The 23,025-nt window shown below is 45.5% G+C and overlaps 1 protein-coding gene across 4 annotated transcripts in view; it reads right to left on the bottom strand.

Annotated features, from left to right (window-relative positions):
* Positions 1–23,025, bottom strand: part of PHLPP2 (PH domain and leucine rich repeat protein phosphatase 2) — a 143,093-nt gene that overhangs the window by 99,321 nt on the left and 20,747 nt on the right. For all 4 annotated transcript variants that reach the window (XR_012154557.1, XM_073308382.1, XM_073308384.1 and 1 more), the window contains one exon: positions 11,505–11,638. Coding sequence is in view for 3 of the 4 variants with exons in the window: in XM_073308382.1 (XP_073164483.1) it covers positions 11,505–11,638 (134 nt within the window). In the remaining variant the exon portion in view is untranslated. The remainder of the gene's footprint in view (positions 1–11,504; positions 11,639–23,025) is intronic.

Raw genomic sequence — 23,025 nt, 5'->3', positions numbered from 1 at the left:
CCTCGCCATTATTTTCAGTAAAAGTCACAGACAGGTTGCAGGCTTCCGTGAATTTTTATTGCCCATGACCTGTCTGTAACTTTTACTAAAAATAACTGTGATAAAATCTTAACCTTAATCATGTTATACCATTCTCTGGTACACTAAAGAGACCATTATTTCTTCCCCATGTAGATACTTATAGACTGTAATCAAGCCACTCCTTAACCTTCTCTTTGTTAAATTAAATAGATTGAGCTCCTTGAGTCTATCACTGTAAGGGGTAAGCAGAGGTCTTCCAGAGGGTACATCAACTCATCTAGATATTTCCCTAGTTTTACAACAGGCTACATAAAAAGCACTAGTGACATCAGTACAAACTAAAATTTCATACAAGACTTGTTTATGCTGCTCCATATACTATACACTACAAATATAGTATTTATATTCCTATTTATTTATTTAATAATTATATGAAAATGAGAAAGTAATAGTGCGCTGTGTCACTTTTGTATTTTTATGTCTGATGTCATAAGCAAGTAGTTTTTAAGTGAGGCAAAACTTGGGGTGTGCAAGACAAATCATAGAATCATAGAATATCAGGGTTGGAAAGGACCTCAGGAGGTCATCCAGTCCAACCTCCTGCTCAAAGCAGGACCAATCCCCAATTAAATCATCCCAGCCAGGGCTTTGTCAAGCCTGACCTTAAAAACTTCTAAGGAAGGAGATTCTACCACCTCCCTAGGTAACGCATTCCAGTGTTTCACCACCCTCCTAGTGAAAAAGTTTTTCCTAATATCCAACCTAAACCTCCCACACTGCAACTTGAGACCATTACTCCTTGTCCTGTCCTCTTCTACCACTGAGAATAGTCTAGAACCATCCTCTCTGGAACCACTTCTTTTGGCCCATTCCTCCAATTTGTCTAGGTCCCTCTGTATCCTATCCCTGCCCTCCAGCGTATCTACCACTCCTCCCAGTTTAGTATCATCCGCAAATTTGCTGAGAGTGCAATCCACACCATCCTCCAGATCATTTATGAAGATATTGAACAAAACCGGCCCCAGGACCGACCCTTGGGGCACTCCACTTGATACCGGCTGCCAACTAGACATGGAGCCATTGATCACTACCCGTTGAGCCTGACAATCTAGGCAACTTTCTACCCACCTTATAGTGCATTCATCCAGCCCATACTACTTTAACTTGCTGACAAGAATACTGTGGGAGACCGTGTCAAAAGCTTTGCTAAAGTCAAGATACAATACATCCACTGCTTTCCCTTCATCCACAGAATCAGTAATCTCATCATAGCAGGCGATTAGATTAGTCAGGCATGACCTTCCCTTGGTGAATGCATGCTGACTGTTCCTGATCACTTTCCTCTCCGCTAAGTGCTTCAGGATTGATTCTTTGAGGACCTGCTCCATGATTTTTCCAGGGACTGAAGTGAGGCTGACTGGCCTGTAGTTCCCAGGATCCACCTTCTTCCCTTTTTTAAACATGGGCACTACATTAGCCTTTTTCCAGTCATCTGGGACTTCCCCCGTTCGCCACGAGTTTTCAAAGATAATGGCCAATGACTCTGCAATCACAGCCGCCAACTCCTTTAGCACTCTCGGATGCAACTCGTCCGGCCCCATGGACTTGTGCACGTCCAGCTTTTCTAAATAGTCCCTAACCACCTCTTTCTCCACAGAGGGCTGGCCATCTATTCCCCATGTTGTGATGCCCAGCACAGCAGTCTGGGAGCTGACCTTGTTAGTGAAGACAGAGGCAAAAAAAGCACTGAGTGCATTAGCTTTTTCCACATCCTCTGTCACTAGGTTGCCTCCCTCATTCATTAAGGGGCCCACACTTTCCTTGGCTTTCTTCTTGTTGCCAGCATACCTGGAGAAACCCTTCTTGTTACTCTTGACATCTCTCGCTAGCTGCAGCTCCAGGTGCGATTTGGCCCTCCTGATTTCATTCCTACATGCCCGAGCAATATTTTTATACTCTTCCCTGGTCATATGTCCAACCTTCCACTTCTTGTAAGCTTCTTTTTTATGTTTAAGATCCGCTAGGATTTCACCGTTAAGCCAAGCTGGTCGCCTGCCATATTTACTATTCTTTCGACACATCGGGATGATTTGTCCCTGTAACCTCAAAAGGGATTCCTTGAAATACAGCCAGCTCTCCTGGACTCCTGAAAGGGGTACAGTCTGGAAAGTTTGAGAGTCACTGCCCTAAGGTATGTTCTCCAATCCTTTACTCATGCTCATGGCTCTTCTCTGAACCTTCTCCAATTGATCAACATCCTTCTTGAATTGTAGGCAGCAGAACTGGACACAGTATTTTAGCAGTGGTTGAACCAGTGCCAAATATGGAGATAAAATAATGACTACTCCTACTTGAGATTCCACTCTTTATGTCTTCCAGGATTGCATTAACTCTTCTGGCCACGGCATCACATTTGGAGCTCACATTCAGCTGATTATCTACCATGACAACCAAATCTTTTTCAGTCACTGCTTCCCAGGATAGAGTCACCCGTCTTGTAAATATTGCCTACATTCTTTGTTCCTAGATGTATATATTTACATTTAGCTGGATTAAAACTCATATTGTTTCCTTGCGCCAAGTTTACCAAGTGATCCAGATCATCCTGAATCAGTGACATGTCTTCATTATTTACTATTCCATCAATTAATGTGTCATCTGCAAACTGAGTGATGAGTGATGATTTTATAATTTCTTCCAGGTCATCGACAAAAATGTTAAATAGGATAGGCCCAAGAACCAATCGTGGCCAGAAAAAAACCCACTCAATGATCATTCCCCGTACACATTTACATTTGAGACCTATCAATTAGCCAGTTTTTAATCCATTTAATGTGTGCCATCTTACTTTTATATGTTCTAGTTTAAGCAAAATGTTTTGTGATGCCAAGTCAAATGTTATATCAACACTATTTTTTTTATGAAACTAAAAGTTTGGTTGACAAAAGCATCAAGTTAGTTTGACAGGATCTATTTTCCATAAACCCACTGATTTGCATTAATTACATTACCTTCCTTTAATTCTTTATTAATTGAGTCCCATATCAGCTACTCCATTCTCTTACTCGGGATTGATGTCAGGCTGACAAGCTTGTAATTACCCTGGGCATCCTGTTTACCCGTTTTAAAAACTGGCACAATATTAGCTTTCTTCCAGCCTTCTGGAACTTCCACAATGCTCCGAAACTTACTGAAAATCAACATTAATGGTTCGGCAAGCTCCTCAGCCAGTTCTTGCATGCAAGTTATTTTAATCTGCTGATTTAAAAATGTCTAACTTCAGTAGCTTCAGTTTAACATCCTCCAGAGATACTAGTGGAAAGGAAACAATGTTATTACCATCAGATGATGAGACTATATCATCTGTTTTTCCCGAAATACTGAACAATATTTATTGAACATATCTGTCTTTTCTACATTATTGATAATTCTACCATTTCTATCTAGTAATGGACCAATACTGTTGACAGGATTCTTTTTGTTCCTAATATATTTTTAAAACTCCTCATTGTCCTTAATGCTACTGATTTTGCCTTGTGTCCCTTTGCTTCTCTTTTCAACTTACTACAATTCCTAACTTCTGATGTATATTCATTACTATCAACTTCTCTTTACTCTATTTGTCTATATATGTCTTCACTCCCCCTTGTCTAAACCAGGTCAGTTTTTTAATCAGTACAGCCCTCTTCCTTAATTGTGGCTTTTTGGGCATCTAGTAATGTGTTCTTAAATGATCACCAATTATCATTCACATTTTTCTGATTAAATACTTCCTCCCACTTGATTGGCTCATACTTAACTTCCGCTTTGTGAAATTGGCACTATTAAAGCACCAAGTATATATCTATTACTGGGGGGGATTTTATTCTGCTTGCACATTATAAATGTGATCAAGTCATTATCTCTAGCACCTAAGCTACAATTAATTTTTAGTTCTGTGATCAGTTCCTTTATCTGATAGGACAAGTCTAAAAGAATTCCCCTATGTAAGCTGAAACTCTTTGAGTACAGAAATTGTCATCAATAATGTTGGAAATTCCAAGGATGTTTTAATGCTGGCAGCATGAGACCTCCAGCATGTGGCACCCAAATTGAAGTCCCTCATGATCACACAGCTTTTCTTCCTACGCGTTATAGATAGGAGCATAAGGAGGTGGTCATCGTGTTCTCCAGTGTGATTGGATGGTCTGTAGCAGACACCAACTGATACCCCATCTTATGCTTTACATGTTAGGACATTGATCCATAAGCATTCAAGATGATTTTCTTGTGAGTTAGAATCATAGAATCATAGAATCATAGAATATCAGGGTTGGAAGGGACCCCTGAAGGTCATCTAGTCCAACCCCCTGCTCGAAGCAGGACCAATTCCCAGTTAAATCATCCCAACCAGGGCTTTGTCAAGCCTGACCTTAAAAACCTCTAAGGAAGGAGATTCTACTACCTCCCTAGGTAACGCATTCCAGTGTTTCACCACCCTCTTAGTGAAAAAGTTTTTCCGAATATCCAATCTAAACCTCCCCCACTGCAACTTGAGACCATTACTCCTCGTTCTGTCATCTGCTACCATTGAGAACAGTCTAGAGCCATCCTCTTTGGAACCCCCTTTCAGGTAGTTGAAAGCAGCTATCAGTTATCAGTGACTTGGAAACAAGTCATGTCTTTTTTGACAGTGTCACTCCCCCATCCCTTTTGCTCACTCATTTCTTTCTAAATAGGTTATAACCATTGATTCTAACATTCCAGTCAGGTGAATCTTCCCATCAGGTTTCAAGTAATATCAACAAGATCAAATTTATGCTCATAAATGAGCAATTCCAATTCCTCTTGTTACTAAGGCTCTGAGCAGTGGTGTATTAGCAATTAAAGTATTTCTTCTCTTCATGTCCTTTGGTTCCTTGATTTTCTTCTCAACATCTCAATTTTGTGATGAGCACTCTTATCTTCCCTCTTTTTACCCTCCCCTTTTGCTATTCATTTAGCCCCCTTTTCACTATTCTAGCCAGCCTGTTCCCAAGGAGATTGGTCCCCGCCTTCTACTGAGATGGAGGCCATCCAAAATATACAAGCCCCTCTCCCCAAGGAAGGTGACCAATGTTCCACAAACCCAAAACCCCTACACCTCTTACCTAGCCAGTGGTTCACTTCCAGAATCTTCTGTCTTCCTTTGCTCATGAGACAGAAAGGATCTCATAAAAGATTACTTGGACATTCTTCTTCTTTAGCACACTTTTGAGTTCCCCGAAGTCATCTAATATCTGTGAGATATCCCTTGATACAATGTCATTAGTGCCAATATGAACCATCTCCAGTGGATCTTTGCCTGTTGACTGCAGAAGTTTATCCAATCTTAGAGTGACGTCTTATGTCTTGGCTCCAGGAAGGCAACACACTGTCCTGTTGTCCACGTGTCCCTTGCAGAATGTTGGTTTGGTTCTTCTCCGTATTGAATCTCCAACAAGGATCTCCTTGGATGGTTGAGAACCCTGTGGGTAAGCATGATTTTCTTACAGGTTGGGCTGAGCTACCATAGACGTGTGTTCCATACATCTCTGTTCCCTTAGACCTGCTCGATCTTGAGAGGTATCTTCCAAAGTTTCCACATTAAGCACCTGGTATCAATTGGAAACTTTTAGCTGTGTGGAATTCCTCCCAGTCCTCTTTTCTCTGGTAGCCCCAGCCTACTACGTAAAATGCTGCCGTGACCTCCTGCTTCTAGTGGTTATGAACTGCTAGGTCTCTTCTCTGCCTTCCTTTCTCGGTGACTCCTTGATGACCCACAAGGTTTGAAGAAGTTTATGTAGGGTGTGAAAAATCCATCACCTGAGTGGCATTTTTAAGATTGCTTACATCCATGTGGAGACAGAGTTCTTCTGTCAACCTAGCTACCACCTCTCAGGGAAGAGGATTACTTTTGCTGATGGGAGAAGCTGGTTTAGGTTGTATCTACAATGAGACAAGGCTGCTACTGTAAGGAGGTGCCTTGGTACTCAGGCCCAAGGGAACAGAGGTGTATGTGTGTGTGAGGCTCATTTCCAGTAATCTCTGCATAAAAAAGGTGATCATGAGATCACCTCCATTCAGTGGGACTATTTTCTCTGAGAGGGGGGTGAGAAGCTGACTCGACTCACGTATTAGGGGAACAGGACAAACTGGTGGCCCTGCAGCCATAGCCACTGAAGACAGAGGCAGCTGTACAGGCAACTCCATGGGGAATAAAGAATCCACTAGTGCTTGTCCCATTTGGTAGGAACAAGGGGTGATGAGTAAAGATCCCAAGAATAAGTTCTGGAGATAGAAGTTCTTACTGTAGGCAATTGGTGGAGTTAGAGCTCACTGATTTGTAATGAATAATTTGAAACTTTAGCATATTTCATTGCTAATAAAGCAGTTCTGGTTTCAGAGGATCGGGGCTGGAGTATAAATGCCCAGAGACAGGAGGGTGGCGCAGGAGTCCCTGAGGAAGTAGAGAGACTCAGCGGTCTTGTCACTAAATAATTTATGATTGTCAAAATGAAGGTCCTCAAGGGTTGTCTGGACCTCTTTAGGGAAACTGCTAGATTGGAGCCAGAATCAAGGCGGAGCACTACTCCGGACACCAAGGAGCATGACGCAGTGTCGGTGGCATCAACAGCAGCTTGGAGAGGTACCTTGGCCACCAATTTGCCCTCATCCAACAGATGCTGAAAGTCCTTCTGCTTTTCCAGAGGGAGGAAATCCTGAAAATCTGCTAGCTTAAAATTGGACAGGTAATCCTACTTGGCAAGGATAGTCTGGTAGCTGTCAACGTGGAATTGAAGATCCACGGACAAATACACCTTGTGGCCTTGTAGGTTCAGCTTTTTGGCAGTGTCGTCAGGAGGGGGCAGATTTAAAGTCCTGCTGATGGGTGCGCTTAGTGGCTGTGTGGACAACCAGGGATTTGGGCAGCAAGTGGGTAAAGAGAACGTCCATACCCTTAGAGGGCATGAAGTAGCGGCGATCCACCAGCTTCAGCATAGGGGCGCAGGAGGCTGGCATGTATCAAACAGCCTGGGCTGGCTGCAAAATGATGTCGTGGATGGGCAAGTTGGTATGGGAAGGTCCCAGAGGCTGGAGAAAGATTAAGCACAGCAGCCATACAGTGGAGCAAGCTGTGGTATTGGGCATAGTCATCAGGTGGTGGGGGGCAGGTGGAATGAGGGAGGCACCCATGGGAACCACAGGTGCTGATTGTGCCGACGGAGTGGGAACATCAGAGGCTCCATGTGGAAGGGAGCAGTGTGGATGGGAGATGGCAGGTGATGTGGGCAGTGCATCCCACAATCATGGTAGGTGTCCCAAATGGGCAGTAGGGCCAGGTGTAGAGATCATCAGGCATCAGTGTCCAGGTCGGAGGACCACTCAGATTCAGAAGAAGGGTCCAGCAGAAGAGGAGATGTTAATGTCAGTGGAGCCATCGGTGCAAGACGAGGTCCAAGAGGATGGTCGACAAGTAGAAGGGGTTTGTCTGTCACCAGTGCTAGTGGAGAAGGACGGAGCACGGGGGACTCATCCACTGGAGAGGGGAGTCTCGAAATAGGTGGCGGTCCGGAGTGTGGGGAAGAGCCGACCAAGGGCAGCATGAGCTGAGACGTTGGTGTCAGGGGAGATAATTGCCCTGGAGCGTGCGCGACCAGGAAGGACAGGCTGGAAGGTCCAGTCCAAGGATGAAGGAAGTGGCCCAGGTGCCGGAGCAGACAAGGCAGCAGAGGGAGAATATTGAAGAGGCAGCAGAGGAGCCTGCGATGTACCACGGCGCTTGGATCAGTGCACCGTATGAGCCTTTTTTGGAGCAGGAGTATTCACAGCTAAGCGCAACTTCTTGCCCAACCTAACATGGCTCAGGGAGGTAACGCTGCATTTTGAGGTAGTCCCCGTCGGGGAGCCGCCCTTGTGCCCATGCTTCTTGTGCACATGGTGGGGCTTTGGTGGGTGCAGCGGTGCCACAGGTACCACACAAGATGGGTCTAGCAAAGCACTCACTGCCAGTGGCAGGCGCTGTTGTGGCACGTCTGGTGGAGCCAGGTCTGGTTGTACAGACAGCTGCATCACCTCCTCCATCAGATATTTCTGGAGGGGAAGTTCACAAGCTGCTTGAGTCCTGGATGGAAATGAGCGGCAGATGGAACAAAGAGAGACTATGTGGGCTTCGCCAAGACAGTAAAGACAATGAGTGTGCTTGTCGCTCACTGAAAAGGAGTGATGGCACAAAGCACAGTTCTTGAAGCCAGCTTGCCAGTGCATCGTCCCCAGGTAAGGGAAAAAGAACTCCTCTTAGAGAGCTAAGAGCACTGAGGAACAGGGGTTCCAACTCTGGCCACGTGGCAGTAAGAGGGAACTGGAGCGGCGTTGACCCACACAGCATCTTAAAGCCTTGGACACCCTACGTGGTCGACACACATGCAGATCAATGGACACTACTATGAACAGTTCCAGCTCTGGCACATGGAGCACAAGTGCACCCCGTGTTTGGAATCCACATAGGGACCAACACTCGAAGAAGAAACAGTCTTATAACTACAGGTAGCACTACCAACAAGCAGCCAGTTTGCACTGGTGCATTGGTGGTCTGCAATGGCTGCAATCAAGGCAAATCCCCAGGACACAAAATGCCTCTCCTTCCTTATGCTGTGTCCATCCCACTGGGCTAAAATATTCATTGTTATCTATTACACCATGACCTCAGTGCCCAGCATGGTGACTCAGCAAGACACTATCTTTCTACTGGCAGCTGAGCTGCTGCCAGAGCACAGAAGATTCCCTTACAAACACTTACAGATTCCTATATTCATCTAGCTAGTCTAGGAAGTACCCTGATCTCCATCCTCTCGCGGCTAGTTTAGAGATAGCCCCCACCTCATGCTCTCTGAATCTATTCTACAGCCAGTCTAGTAAGTTCCCTGCCCTTTAAGGCTCCCAGGTCCCTGTGACCATGCCACTAACCAGTCCTGCAGGTCCTCATTGTGAGCAAGTTCATCATACTAGTATCTCTGTACCTACCTTACTGGCCAGCATAGAAGGCTCTCTACCAGCAGCTTCCCCCATTCGTGTTCTTACGACCCCTATGGCCTGATGGTTGGCCTGATGGTTGGACTTTGTTACCACCTGAAAAGGAATTGCCCCTAACACCTGAAGGAAACAGGAAAGGGAATAAGGGAAACAACAGTCACAAGTTTGTAGGGATGAGGATGGGGGAAGAAATCAGTAAAATCGTTGCAAGCCTGCTGTTGTGCCCTCTTGGAGGTGTTGCCCCACATGAGTGAAGTGACTCCACCAAAACTGTTCTCAGCAATGTTTCCTCTGACTTTTCTTGACCCAAATCCAGGGCCTGTACTCAATCCTCATCCTCTGACATTTCTTCTGGTTGACACTCTCAACCATACACTCCTTGAAATCTTACCGTCTTGACTTTTGCGACTGTCTTTGCACGATTCTCCTATCTCTCAGATCACTCCTTCAGCATATTTTAATTGATCCTCTTCTGTCACTTTCTATATGGTCCTCCAAAGTTCTATCCTCAGTCCTCTCCTCTTTTTCCTTTATGATCTCTTTGTGGGTGATTTTACTCAGCTACACAGTTTCAACTACCATCTTTTGCCAAAGACTCTGAGATACCTCTCCACTCCTGACTGTCTGCCTCCAGGCTCTGCCTGTATGTCATAAATCCATCACTTGAGTGGCATCTCTGCCTGTATGTCATCTCCTTCTGAATGTTAAACTGCCAGGTGATGTTTAACACACTCAAAAACAAATTCCTGATATTTCCTCCCAAGCCCTCTCCACTCTGTCACTAATGATATCTTTCTCAGTCACCTTCTCTGATTCCTCCCTCTTTCACCTCACAAATCCAGACTGTGTTTAAAATATACTATTACTTCCTAGATTACATTATGATCCACCCTCTTCTTTCTGTCCAAACAGCATAAACCCATTGGCCAGACCCTCACTATCTCCTATCTTGAACATTGTTCCTTCCTGTGGTACTGGTAAGGTGGTGGGTCCCAGGTCCAAAGGATTAAATTAATTACCCTGGTTTTCCTTTTTCAATATAAAATAGTTAAGTGTGGCCCACTGCAGACTATCATGAAACATTTTAAACTTTCCCTGAAATACATAAAGAGGAGAAGCAGTTAATGCATTAGAAAATCAAGTAACCCTTTAATTTTAACAGTTTTCCTCATTCTCTTCTTCTTCTGCACCTACCACCTCCTACTGCTTCACCGCCAGTCTTCCTGTTCAATCAATCATGCCAGTCTCTTCCGCCTATTTGGCAGCTTCTTACTTGAAATATGAGTCAACAGTGTAACACTGTTGCAAAAAAAGTGAACATCATTCTGGGATGTATTAGCAGGAGTGTTGTAAGCAAGACACAAGAAGTAATTCTTCTGCTCTACTCCATGCAGATTAGGCATCAGCTGGAGCATTGTGTCCAGTTCTGGCCACCATATTTCAGGAAAGATGTGGACAAATTGGAGAAAGTCCAGAGAAGAGCAACAAAAATTATTAAAGGTGTAGAAAACATGACTTACGAGGGAAGATTGAAAAAACTGGGTTTCTTTAGTCTGGAAAAGAGAAGTCTGGGTGGGGGGCATGATAGCATTTTTCAAGTAAATAAAAGGTTGTTACAAAGAGGAGGGAGAAAAATTGTTCTTCTTAACCTCTGAGGATAGGACAAGAAGCAATGGGCTTAAATTGCAGCAATGAAGGTTTAGGTTGGACATTAGGGAGAACTTCCTAACTCTCAGGGTGGCTAAGCACCGGAATAAATTGCCTAGGGAGGTTGTGGAATCTCCATTATCGGAGATTTTTAAGCACAGGTTAGACAAACACCCATAAGGGATGGTCTAGATAATACTTAGTCCTGCCATGAGTGCAAGGGACTGGACTACATGACCTCTCGAAGTCCCTTCCAGTCCTATGATTCTATGAACACTACTATGCCTTCTTCCATGCTAACCCTTATGGCATGCATCACCTTCCCCAACTCGATCCATAAGGCCATCATACCCATTCCTCCAAAGCTCTCGAAACTCACCTCTGTGATTCACTTATATCAGCTGACTAATGAAGACTTAGGGGTCAGACAGGGTTAGCTGGCACTTTGCACTTTTTAAAATTATAAACAAGTATTTTACTGCATCCCTCTTTTCCCTTGATTCAAGGGTCATTTTCATTGTAAACTCTTCAGGGCAGGAATTGCATCTTCAAATGTTTAACGCTTTGTGCAGCGCAGCTTTGTGGCACTATGGTAATACAAATATTAAAAATAAAGATATAAGCCAAAACATCACTCCCTAAGGGTCTGTTTCATCCCAAACCATGCAACAAATGCTCTCTTGAGAGAACAAAAGATCTGAGTTGTAAAATGTTTCTCTTAGTAACCTTGGCAGCTTATTTCTAAAAGCAGTATCCAGTGATACATGTTAGGTGTCTGATGTGACCTGTTATATGCAAATCCTTACCATTGTAAAAGCGAATCATGCAGCTGAGATCAGAGTTTGCTGCCTCTTCCTGTATTCTCACAAGATTCTCAAAGCCGAGCCCAGCCAAGTACTCGTACACAATCTGAAGGGGTTTCTCTGTGGGCTCCAGCCTCCTAGTAATACAATCCACAAGAAGAAATGAGTTTAGTATGGACATGAAAGAATGAACTTTTTTTTTTTTTTATGACAGTTACAGTGCAAAAGGAGCAACGACTTGGTCTTTCTGCTTCTCTGAAGATATCATCTGGCAAGGACTCACTCCTGGGGCCTGTGATCCCTAGTTTGAGATAGATGAACACTTCAAGTACTAAACCTATTGATCGCTAAGGACGGGGGTCACATAAGACACACCCTGGTGATCATGCACCACCCAGGATTCTAATGATTGCCATTCATATCTTTCAGACAGTTTCTGGCTGAGCAGAAAGCAGAGACACCAAGAAAAAAAAAGAGCAGCATGTCACAAATCAAAAAGGATTTAAAAATTATGCTTCAAAAAGATCATGTACAAAAATGAAAGAAACCCCATTTTAAGAAAGTTCCCTTTCAAATACAGCTGGCAGGAGAGCACATGAGAGAGAATCCTTCGAGAAGGTTTCTTCAGAGAATTAGAGTGACAAGATAAGTCATTCCCCCTTCTCGAACGATCCCACATCCATGCAGAATTCTCACTCCTAGAGAACAGAGAGCTTGGGGGATGTTCCCAAAGAAAAAACATCCCGTAACTACAACAGGCAGCAGGAACTACGCTACGGCTAACAATTTGAATAAGGAGAAAAGGGGGGGCGGGGAAGTCACACAAAGTGTCTCTCTAAAACAACAAGCTTCGTCGATTTTAAGGCCAGAAGGGATCATTATGATCATTTAGTCTCACCTCCTACATAACACAGACTAGAGAATTTCAAATGGTAACTTCTGCAACAAGCCCATAACTGCTGGTTGAGCTAGAGCATCTCTTTCAGAAAGACCAATCATGATCTAAAGACTTCAAATGATGAAGAATCCATCACATCCTTAGATGAGCTGTTGCAATGATTAATCACCTTAACTTTTAAAAATTCTCATTTCTAATCTGAATTTGTCTAGCTTCAACTTCCACCCTTTGGATCCTGTTGTGACTTTGTCTGACAGCTTAAAGAGCCATCTACTATAAAAAATCTTCTCCCAATGTATGTATTTAAAGACCATGATTGAGAAGCCCTTAAATCTTTTTCTTAAAATGAACAAATTAAGCTTCTTAAGTCTTTCACTGTAAGATGGATTTACCAGACCTCAAATAATTTGTATAGCACTTTTCTGAACCCTTTCCAATTTCTCAACATCCTTGTTGAAGTGTGGACACCAGAAGAGGACAGTATGTTCCAGCAATGGTTTCACCAATGCTGTATACCAAGGTAATACCGCTTTCCTACTTCTACTCAACATTCCCCTGCGTAGCCAACACATTGCACTATGAGCTCATCTTGACCTGGTTTTCCACTATGACTCTAAATCCTTTTCTGAGTTACTCCTTTCCAAATTCCACAGTTCCCAATCTTATAAGCTTGAGCTACATTCTTGGTTCCTAGATGTATGACATTGTATTTAAGGATATTAAAACTTGATATACAAGTAAACCCTATTTACCAAGCAATCCAGAGAGCACTGAATGACTGACCTATCCTTATTTACCATCCACTAACTTTTGGTGTCATCTGCAAATTTTACCAGCAATGATTTTACATTTACTTTCAGATCATTGAAAAAGATATTGAATAGAATTGGGTCACAATCATTACATCTCTGTGGGACCCCACTAAGAAATCCCCCCATTGTAAATGGGGCAGCCACCCAATTACTTTTCAAGATCTATCATTTAGCCAGTTTTTGATCCATTTAATGTGTTACTTTTTGTATAGCAAATGTTATATAGTACAATGCCTTATCAAAGTATGTTATGTTGACAAAAGAAATGTGTTAGACTTTTAATCTCGTCAAAAAACATGATCAACTTTGTTTGACAAGACTTGTTTTCCATAAAACCATGATAACTGGCATTAATTGTACTACAATCATTTAACATATATGGGAATATAAAGTATTTCATTATTGCTGTAAATTGAATGTGTCAACCAGCTTTGTCCCAAATACAGAACAGAAACATTTAACGCATCTTTTCTGCAACATTAACAATTTTATTGTCCCTGTCTATTAATAGATACCTCTGCTATAATTTCTTACATTCCTGATACACTGTAAAACATTTTTCCTTGTGTCATTAATCCTACTGACTAATTATTTTTCATTAATACATTTAGCTTCTCTTATAAGGTGTCTATACTTCATGGCTTAATATACAATCACTACTATCAGCTTCCCTCTCTTTCAATTTGTTAGATTTTCATTTTTGTTCAAGTTTTTTATTACTGCTTTCACTTCACTTCTTTACCAGGAGTTCTTTTTTAAACTGACAAAGCCTGCTTTATTGATTGCAGAATTGTGAGGATCTGGGGCATCTGGAAAAGTTCTCTTAAACAACTTCCAATCATCATTCACACTTACGTTTAACTTTTTCCTCCCATTCAATTCAGCTCCTAATAATTTTCAGCTTTAGGAAATTAGCTCTTTTCAAGTGACAGGTTTGAATGTGTACATATATACAACTGGTCAGACTGTATTATTTTATACATAACAAATGTAACTAGGTTTAAACCTTCAATAGTGAGCAAAATGATCCAAACAAATAAAATATCAAAAATCTCAACTCAAATAAAGGACATCCCTAAATGAACAAAACTCAAGGTACAAGTGAATTTGGCTTCTCCTTCAGAAAAAGAGAGTTACCTTTTCGTAACTGATGTTCTTCAAGGTGTGTTGCTCATGTCCATTCTGTATGTGTGCTCACCACATGCACCAGTGCCAAAGTTTTCCCTCAGTGGTATTCGTAGGGGACCAGCTCCGGCACCCTCTGGAGTAGTGCACGTATGCACCGTAAGGGGTGCCACCGGCTCCCCCTGACCCTCTGTTCCACCTTGCCGGAAACTCCAACTGTGGGGAAGGAGGGTGGGTCATGGAATGGACATGGGCAACACATCTCAAAGAACACCAGTTACGAAAAGGTAACTGTCTTTTCTTCTTTGAGTGCTTGCTCACGTCCATTCCATTGTAGGTGACTCCCAAGCAGTACCACCAGAGGCAGATAGGAATTCATGGATGTGTCGACTACAAGACAGCTCTGCCAAATCCAACATCATCTCTGGCTTACTGGGTGATAGCATAATGCGTTGTGAACTTGTGTACCACAGACCATGTTGCGGCCCTGCAGTTGACCTCGACAGGGACGTGCACCAGGAAGGCAACCGAAAACTACTGAGCCCTAGTTGAGTGAAGCTTTACTATTGGTGGAGGTACAGCATGAGCCAACTCATAACAAGTACGGATGCAGGTGGTGATCCAATTTGAAATTCTCTGAGGGACATTGGAAGGTCCTTCATCCTACCAGCTGTCGCGATAAAGGGCTGGGTCAACCTGCAGAAAGGTTTGGTGTACTCCAGGTAGAACGCCAGGGCGCGCCGGACATCCAGAGTGTGCAGCTGCCTCTCCTCATTGGTCGAGTGCGGCTTTGGACAGAAAACCGGGAGGAAGATATCCTGGTTGACATGAAAAGGGGACACCACCTTAGGCAGAAAAGCTGGATGGGGCTGCAGCTGGACCTTCTCCTTGTAGAATACTGTATACGGTGGTTCTGAAGTGAAGGCTTGTTCTTGGGCATCGATCCTGGTTGGCCCTGTCTGTCATGCTCATTGGCTGCCGACACAATCAGTGAGCTTGGGGCAGGGTGGGTATAAAGAGACTCATACCCCTTGCTGGGAATGTAGTATTTCCGCTCTGCCCACTTGGAGATGGATGACAGTGAGGAAGGTGTATGCCACAGGGCCTTCATGATTTTTGCCACCCCCTCGTGCACAGGCAATGCCACCCTGGCTGGAGCTGCCGCGCTGAGTACGTCGAACAAAAAGTCCAAGCACTCTGCCAACTCCATGGCTTCCAGCCCCAAGTTGGAGGCACCCTCTTTAAGAGCTCCTGGTGAGCCTCAGCATCGTCCTGGGGAACTGGGTGACAAGATCTCACTATCGCCGCATCGGGTGAACACGATGAGGTGGCAGGTATGTGTGGGTCTGCCAAATCTGCCGACTCTGTCGTCAGAGCCTCACGCGAGGCTGGCTGGACCTGGGGAGCCCGCTCTGACTCCATGTCCGAGTCCAGGGACGGGAGACTGTTGCCGTTTGTCAGATGCCCCCGATGCTGACCTCAGCCCCTGAGAAGGTTGGGGAAATCCCCAGGGCTTCCAGAGCTGCCAGGGGGCAGGCTACTGTCCCTGTGGCCATGCTGCCAATGGTGGCCCAGCGGGTAATGCCAATGCCCCTGATAGTAGGCCCTGGCCCACAGGCAGGATTTCCTCCTCGCTGTCGGAGCCCAAGGAGGGGGATACATGTCTGGGGGACCAGGCCGGCACCAAGGCCGCCTGTCTACACCGATCCCATTGGCCCTGGCCGAGCCTCTGCTGAGAATCTGTAAGAGGGTGATGACTCACGGTACCGTGATCTCAGTGACCGGTGTCATCGTCCAGACGATCTGCAACAGAACCCCAACGATCTACACCTTATGCTTTGGGAGCGGGAGCATGAGTGAATTGACTGATGAGTCAGAGACAGTCAATGTGCTCGCGGTAAGCCATACTGGGGGTCTGGCGATCAGTGGCATGGCTCCAGGGACCAGTGTCTCCACCCCGCGCAGTGTCATGCACTGGGCGAGCGGATCGGGTGCTCTCAGCACTAGGGCTCTGAGGACTATTGCTGTGCCTCTATGGGTCTGCGCCAGCCCACTGACGATCGCCACCTTGAACCTGAGGAACGTTGCCTGAAGTCCCTGGACCGACGCCAGGAACTCTGGCAGGCCAGCTGGTCCATGTCCACAGGCTGGTGCCATTGCTCAGGCAAGCTTTGATGGGGCACCTTCTGCAGTGAGGAGCAGTCCTGTACTGATGGGAACCATTGGAAGGGTCCCAAGGCAGGTTTATCCCTTGAACAGGGTACAGTCGTAGCCAGCATGGGCAGCACCAGCAAGGACAGGTTGTCTTTCATGGCGTGATAGCACCACTAGGTGCTAAGTGCCTCTGCCACTCCCTTGGGTGGTGGGCGGGTCCTGGAGTGGGCTCTGCCGCTGAGCAGGAGTCGGGGCCTGACCTCCATCTGGAGGGGAAGAGCTGCCCCTCATGGGTCTTTGCTCTGCTCCGGTTCTCTCCTTCCCTCCCAGCCTTTCTTTGCTTTTTAGCCGGTACTGGGGATGGGGATTGGCGCCCGTCTGTGGCCGGTGTCAGTGGCGTACTCCAGACCGAAGCTGCAGGGCTAGGAGCAGTGTCCAACCTGGTCAGCTCTGAAGCCAGGGTAAGGGTCAACTCCATAAGGAGTGCTCGGAGACGAATGTCCCACTCCTTCTTGGTCTGTGGTCTGAAACTCTTGCAAATACAACACTTGTCGTTAACGTGGGTTTCCCCTAAGCACTTCAAGCAGCTTCCATGGGGATCACTGACTGGCGTGGGTTTCTTGCAACAGTCACAAGGTTTGAAACCTGGGGACCGGGGCATCCCATCCCTAGGCTAAGTCCCGTTTGGGACTAACAAACTACACAAAAACTACTCTAAGGGAACTATAAAACTAACCATTTAAAAACACCTAGATACAAAAAAGTTCGCAACTGGGTACAGTTGAGAAAAATAGGCTTTCCAAGGCAAGGAGACTGTCACTGGCGGTAACAAGAAACTGAGGGTGAGGGGAGCTGGTGGCACCCTGGTGCATACACATGCAGTGACAGAGCCAGTCCTCTACAGATACCACTGAGGGAACAACTTCTGGCACCGGTGCATGTGGCGAGCACACACACACACCTACAATGGAATGGACACGAGCAAGCACTAGAAGAAGATCACGTTCTGCAAGACAGATGAATTCCTCCCTGGATATTGAATCAAAGTAACAGGTTCTGTAGCATCAGAGGATGACAATATATCTCAGATGGAAAGATTAAACAAGACAGGTCCTGGGGGCAGCCTTACTTGTATCAAGTGAGTCATGATATGCCCTTCTAGTTTCAAGCCAGCCAGGACATATCTAAAATCTATTTAGGTTCTTATATTGCCACCCATCAACTTGGTATCTGAGCACCTACGTGAAAAAGAGGGACAGTGTGGAAATGGACCTCTTGGAACAGCACTGCTCAGCAAACTAGAATTAGATTGGGTAGACTTTCTAAGGGCTTTAGTCTACTCCCAGTAGAACCTCATGAACATTTTAACATCAAGCATATGGAGAAGGCAACATCAGGATGTACATGCAAGCATCAGGAAAATGTTCATCCATGTAAAAAGCTTTAGTAGAGATTTTCCTCCAGAACCTATGTCTCCCACTCAAAAGGCCAATCATGAAGACAACTCACACATGGAATTGTCTGCAATCATGTTCTCATTCCTTTCCAGGTTTGAGGCAAATAGGAATGTCTTGCCAGACAAAGCCCACTCCCACAGCTATAAAGCTTCAAGGCAGCGCTCTCTCTAATTTTTTACGTCCATGTGCAGAATTAATTTTATGTGCACCAATATGGAGGTGACGTGTGGAGCCGAGGGGTTTGGAGTGTGGGAGGGGACTCAGGACTGGGCAGAGGGTTGGATGAGGGCTCTGGATGGGGGTGTGGGCTCTGGGGTGGGGCCAGGGATGAGGGGATTGGCGTGTGGGAGGGGGCTCGGGGCTAGGGCAGAGGGTTGCGGGGGGATGAAGGCTCTGGCTGGGGGTACGGGCTCTGGGGTGGGGCTGGGGATGAGGGGTTCAGGGTGCAGGAGAGGGCTCAGGGCTAGGACACCGAATGGCTCGGCAGCAGTTCTGCAGAAAAGGACCTAGGGGTGACAGTGGACGAGAAGTTGGATATGAGTCAACAGTGTGCCCTTGTTGCCAAGAAGGCCAATGGCATTTTGGGATGTATAAGTAGGGGCATAGCGAGCAGATCGAGGGACGTGATCGTTCCCCTCTATTCGACATTGGTGAGGCCTCATCTGGAGTACTGTGTCTAGTTTTGGGCCACACACTACAAGAAGGATATGGAAAAAATGGAAAGAGTCCAGTGGAGGGCAACAAAAATGATTAGGGGACTGGAACACATGACTTATGAGGAGAGGCTGAGGGAACTGGGGACGTTTAGTCTGCGGAAGAGAAGAATGAGGGGGGATTTGATAGCTGCTTTCAACTACCTGAAAGGGGGTTCCAAAGAGGATGGCTCTAGACTGTTCTCAGTGGTAGCAGATGACAGGACAAGGAGTAATGGTCTCAAGTTGCAGTGGGGGAGATTTAGGTTGGATATTAGGAAAAACTTTTTCACTAGGAGGGTGGTGAAACACGGGAATGAGTTATCTAAGGAGGTGGTGGAATCTCCTTCCTTAGAAGTTTTTAAGGTCAGGCTTGACAAAGCCCTGGCTGGGATGATTTAGTTGGGGATTGGTCCTGCTTTGAGCAGGGGGTAGGACTAGATGACCGCCTGAGGTCCCTTCCTACCCTGATATTCTATGATTCTATGATAAATAGGCCCGATGGCCTGTGATGAGATGTTAGATGGGGTGGGATCTGAGTTACTACAGAGAATTCTTTCCTGGGTATCTGGCTGGTGAATCTTGCCCACATGCTCAGGGTTCAGCTGATCGCCATACTTGGGGTCAGGAAGGAATTTTCCTCCAGGGCAGATTGGAAGAGGGTTTTTCACCTTCCTCTGCAGCATGGGGTATGGGTCACTTGCTGGAGAATTCTCTGCACCTTGAAGTCTTTAAACCATGATTTGAGGACTTCAATAGCTCAGACATAGGTGAGAGGTTTATTGCAGGAGTGAGTGGGTGAGATTCTGTGGCCTGCATTGTGTGGGAGGTCAGACTAGATGATCATTAATGGTCCCTTCTGACCTTAATATCTATGAATCTATGACAGAGGATTTGGTGCAGAAGGTGAAGGCTCTGGGATGGGGCCAGGGATGAGAGGTTTGGGGTGCAGGCTGCCCCAGGGAGAGAGGACTTCCCCCAGCCCTCTCTTGCCGCAGCATCTTGGGGCTGGGCAAGAGGCAGCCCTCGCAGGCCGTGGCAACTGGCGGGGGCTCAACTGGGCCAGGGGAGGGAGTTCCTCTCCCTGCCAGCTCCGGCCACACAGCTGAAATGCGGAGTTGCTCTGCCAGACTTAACTCAAACCTTCTTCCCCCAGAACAGCATCCAAGACCTCGGGCTGGCAGAAATGATAAGTCAGAGTCATCAGGAAATGGCTCAGACCACACTACAAATGCTGGGTCTTGTGTTTACCCTGTATTTGTAGTACCCATAATATGTTTCTATATGGGACCATCTCAGTGGACCCCTGTGATCCTAAGTGAGCATTAGGAGATGTGAATTGCATTCAAGTGTCATGTGCCCTCCACTCATTAATATCTCGTTGGATTGTATGCGCTATCATCATATCTGAAGTTATGAAGTTTGGCTGTGTACGTGTTACTGAAACATGATGTGAGGTTGAAAACACCCACAAGCAGCCTTTCAGTTACAGCAGTAAAAAGGTCAAACAATGTGAATGGCTTATTGAGGAAATGCACACAAGCACAAGGATTACCCCAGGAACTGTGTACAATAAAAACCTCTGAGCGATAGTACTACACAATGGGAACTGTTTGACCCAGGTCACAGCAAAACAGCTTTCCAGCAAGTGGGAAGAAGATATAAAAGGGGAAAAATGACATCACATGGGTACCTCACTCTCCCTACAACAACACACCTGGAAACACCTTAGGAATAAAGACTGAACGGGAGGAAGTGATAGTCCCAGGATAAGGGATTTCTAGCCTATGTATAAAAACCTGGGAAACCCAAGCTTCAAAGCCAAGGCAGCTTGTGCCTTAAGAATCTGCCAGCCTGTTTATCACTGCTAATTCATCTCCTACATATCTAGTATGTTAAGCTCAGTTTGCAGTTTTGTTTATTTACCAGGTAATCTGCTTTGATCTGTTTGCTATCACTTAAAATCTATCCTTTTGTAGTTAATAAACTTATTTTATGTTTTAATCAAAACCACTGTGCATTTGACTAAGGTGTCTGTGAAAAATCTCAGCTTGGTTATCACAAGCATGCACAGTCCTCTTCACGTTGCGGGAGAGGCTGACCGGGGTTTAAACCCATATACTGGCCAAATTTGACCAGGGCAGGATGGTCCCCTACTGCTCCAGGGGCCTAGGCTGGGAGGCTGGTGGTTAGAGAACCTGCATGTGACTGCAGCTGGGTGTATCCCTACCTGTGTGAATGCTGGTGAAAGTGCCAGGTTAGAGAGCTTTGCAACTTGGCACAGCAGCACAGTGACAGGGAACCCAAGACGGTGGGCCAGAGAGCTCAGTGCTACCCCAGTTCCAGGTGCCACCCCGGGGGGAAGCCATCACGGGGTTTTCTGAAATATTTTGTAGGGCTATCAAGCGATTAAAAAATTTAATCACAATTAATCATGCAGTTAATAATAGAATACCATTTATTTAAATATTTTTAGACATTTTCTGCATTTTCAAATACATTGATTTCAATTACAACACAGAATACAAAGTGTACAGTGTTCACTTTATATTTATTTTTTATTACAGATATTTGCACTGTAAATAAATTGTATTTTTCAATTCACCTAATACAAGTACTATAGTGTAATCTCTTTATCATGAAAGTGCAACTTACAAATGTAGAATTATGTACAAAAAAATAACTGCATTCAAAAATAAAACAATGTAAAACTTTGGAGCCTACAAATCCACTTGTCAGCCAACTGCTTAGACAAACAAGTTTGGTTACAATTTGCAGAAGATAAACCTGCCTGCTTCTTGTTTACACTGTCACCTGAAAGTGAGAACAGGCATTCACACGGTACTGTTGTAGCCAGAGTTGCAAGATATGCTAAAGATTCGTATGTCCCTTCATGCTTCAACCACCATTCCAGAGGACATGCGTCCATGCTGATGAGGGGTTCTGCTCGATAATGATCAAGAGCAGAGCAGACTGACGCATGTTTGTTTTCATCATCTGAGTCAGGTGTCACAAGCAGAAGGTTGATTTTCTTTTTTGGTGGTTCGGGTTCTATGGTTTCCGCATCCGAATGTTGCTCTTTTAAGACTCCTGAAAGCATGCTCCACGCTTTGTCCCTCTCAGATTTTGGACGGCACTTCAGATTCTTAAACCTTGGGTCGAGCGCTGTAGCTATTTTTAGAAATCTCGCATTGGTACCTTCTTTGCATTTTGTCAAATCTGCTGTGAAAGTGTTCTTAAAATGAACAACATGTGCTGAGTCATCATCCGAGACTGTAACATGAAATATATGGCAGAATGCGGGTAAAACAGAACAGGAGACATACAATTCTCCCCCAAGGAGTTCAGTCACAAATTTAATTAAAGCATTATTTTTTTAACGAGCATCATCAGCATGGAAGCATGTCCTCTGGAATGGTGGCCGAAACATGAAGGGGCATACAAACGTTTAGCATATCTGGCATGTAAATACCTTGCAACACTGGCTACAAAAGTGCCATGTGAACACCTGTTCTCACTTTCAGGTGACATAATAAATAAGTAGCAGGCAACAGTATCTCCCATAAATATAAACAAACTCAGCGATTGGCTGAGTAAGAAGTGGGACTGAGTGGACTTGCAGGCTCTGAAGCAGACGGGGGGAACCTTTTTTCTATCAAGGGCCACAGAAAAAAATCAGTTGCAGGCCACACACAGCCCTGCGGGGGGAGGAGCAGAGGCTCGGGGCTTCCTCCCGCAGTGGGGTAAGCCAGCACTCGTGACTCCAGCCCCATGGGGGGGTGAAGGGAGAGGGCGGAGGCTCGGGTCTTCCCCTAGGTTCCAGGGTGGGGCCAGAAATGAGGGGTTCAGGGTGTGGGAGCAGGCTCTGGGTTGGGGTGAAGAAGGGGGTGAAGGTTCCGGCTGCAGGTGCAGGCTCTGGGGTGGGGTCAGGGATGAGAAGTTTGGGGTGCAGGAGGGGGCTCAGGGCTGGGGGGGAGTTAGAGTGAGAGACATGGTTCCGAACTGGGGCAGGCAGTTAGGGTGCAGGTAGGGGTGTGGACTCTGGGAGTTTGGGTGTGGGAAGGGACTCAGGCCTGGAGTGCGGGTGCGGAGGCCCCCCTACTATAAAAAGGATGTGGACAAATTGGAGAGAGTCCAGTGGAGGGCAACAAAAATGATTAGAGGGCTGGGGCACATGACTTATGAGGAGAGACTAAGAAAACTGGGCTTACTTAGTCTGCAGAAGAGAAGAATTAGGGGGGATTTGATAGCAGCATTCAACTACCTGAAGGGGAGTTACAAAGAGGATGGAGCTAGGCTTTTTCTCACTGGTGGCAGATGACAGAACAAGGAACAATGGTCTCAAGTTGCAGTGGGGGAGGTCTAGGTTGGATATTAGGAAAAACT

Source organism: Lepidochelys kempii, chromosome 12 (assembly GCF_965140265.1).
Source record: "Lepidochelys kempii isolate rLepKem1 chromosome 12, rLepKem1.hap2, whole genome shotgun sequence".
Classification (NCBI taxonomy): domain Eukaryota; kingdom Metazoa; phylum Chordata; order Testudines; family Cheloniidae; genus Lepidochelys; species Lepidochelys kempii.
The sequence above is the reverse complement of the archived record's forward strand: the minus strand, read 5'-3'. Positions and strand labels throughout refer to the sequence as shown.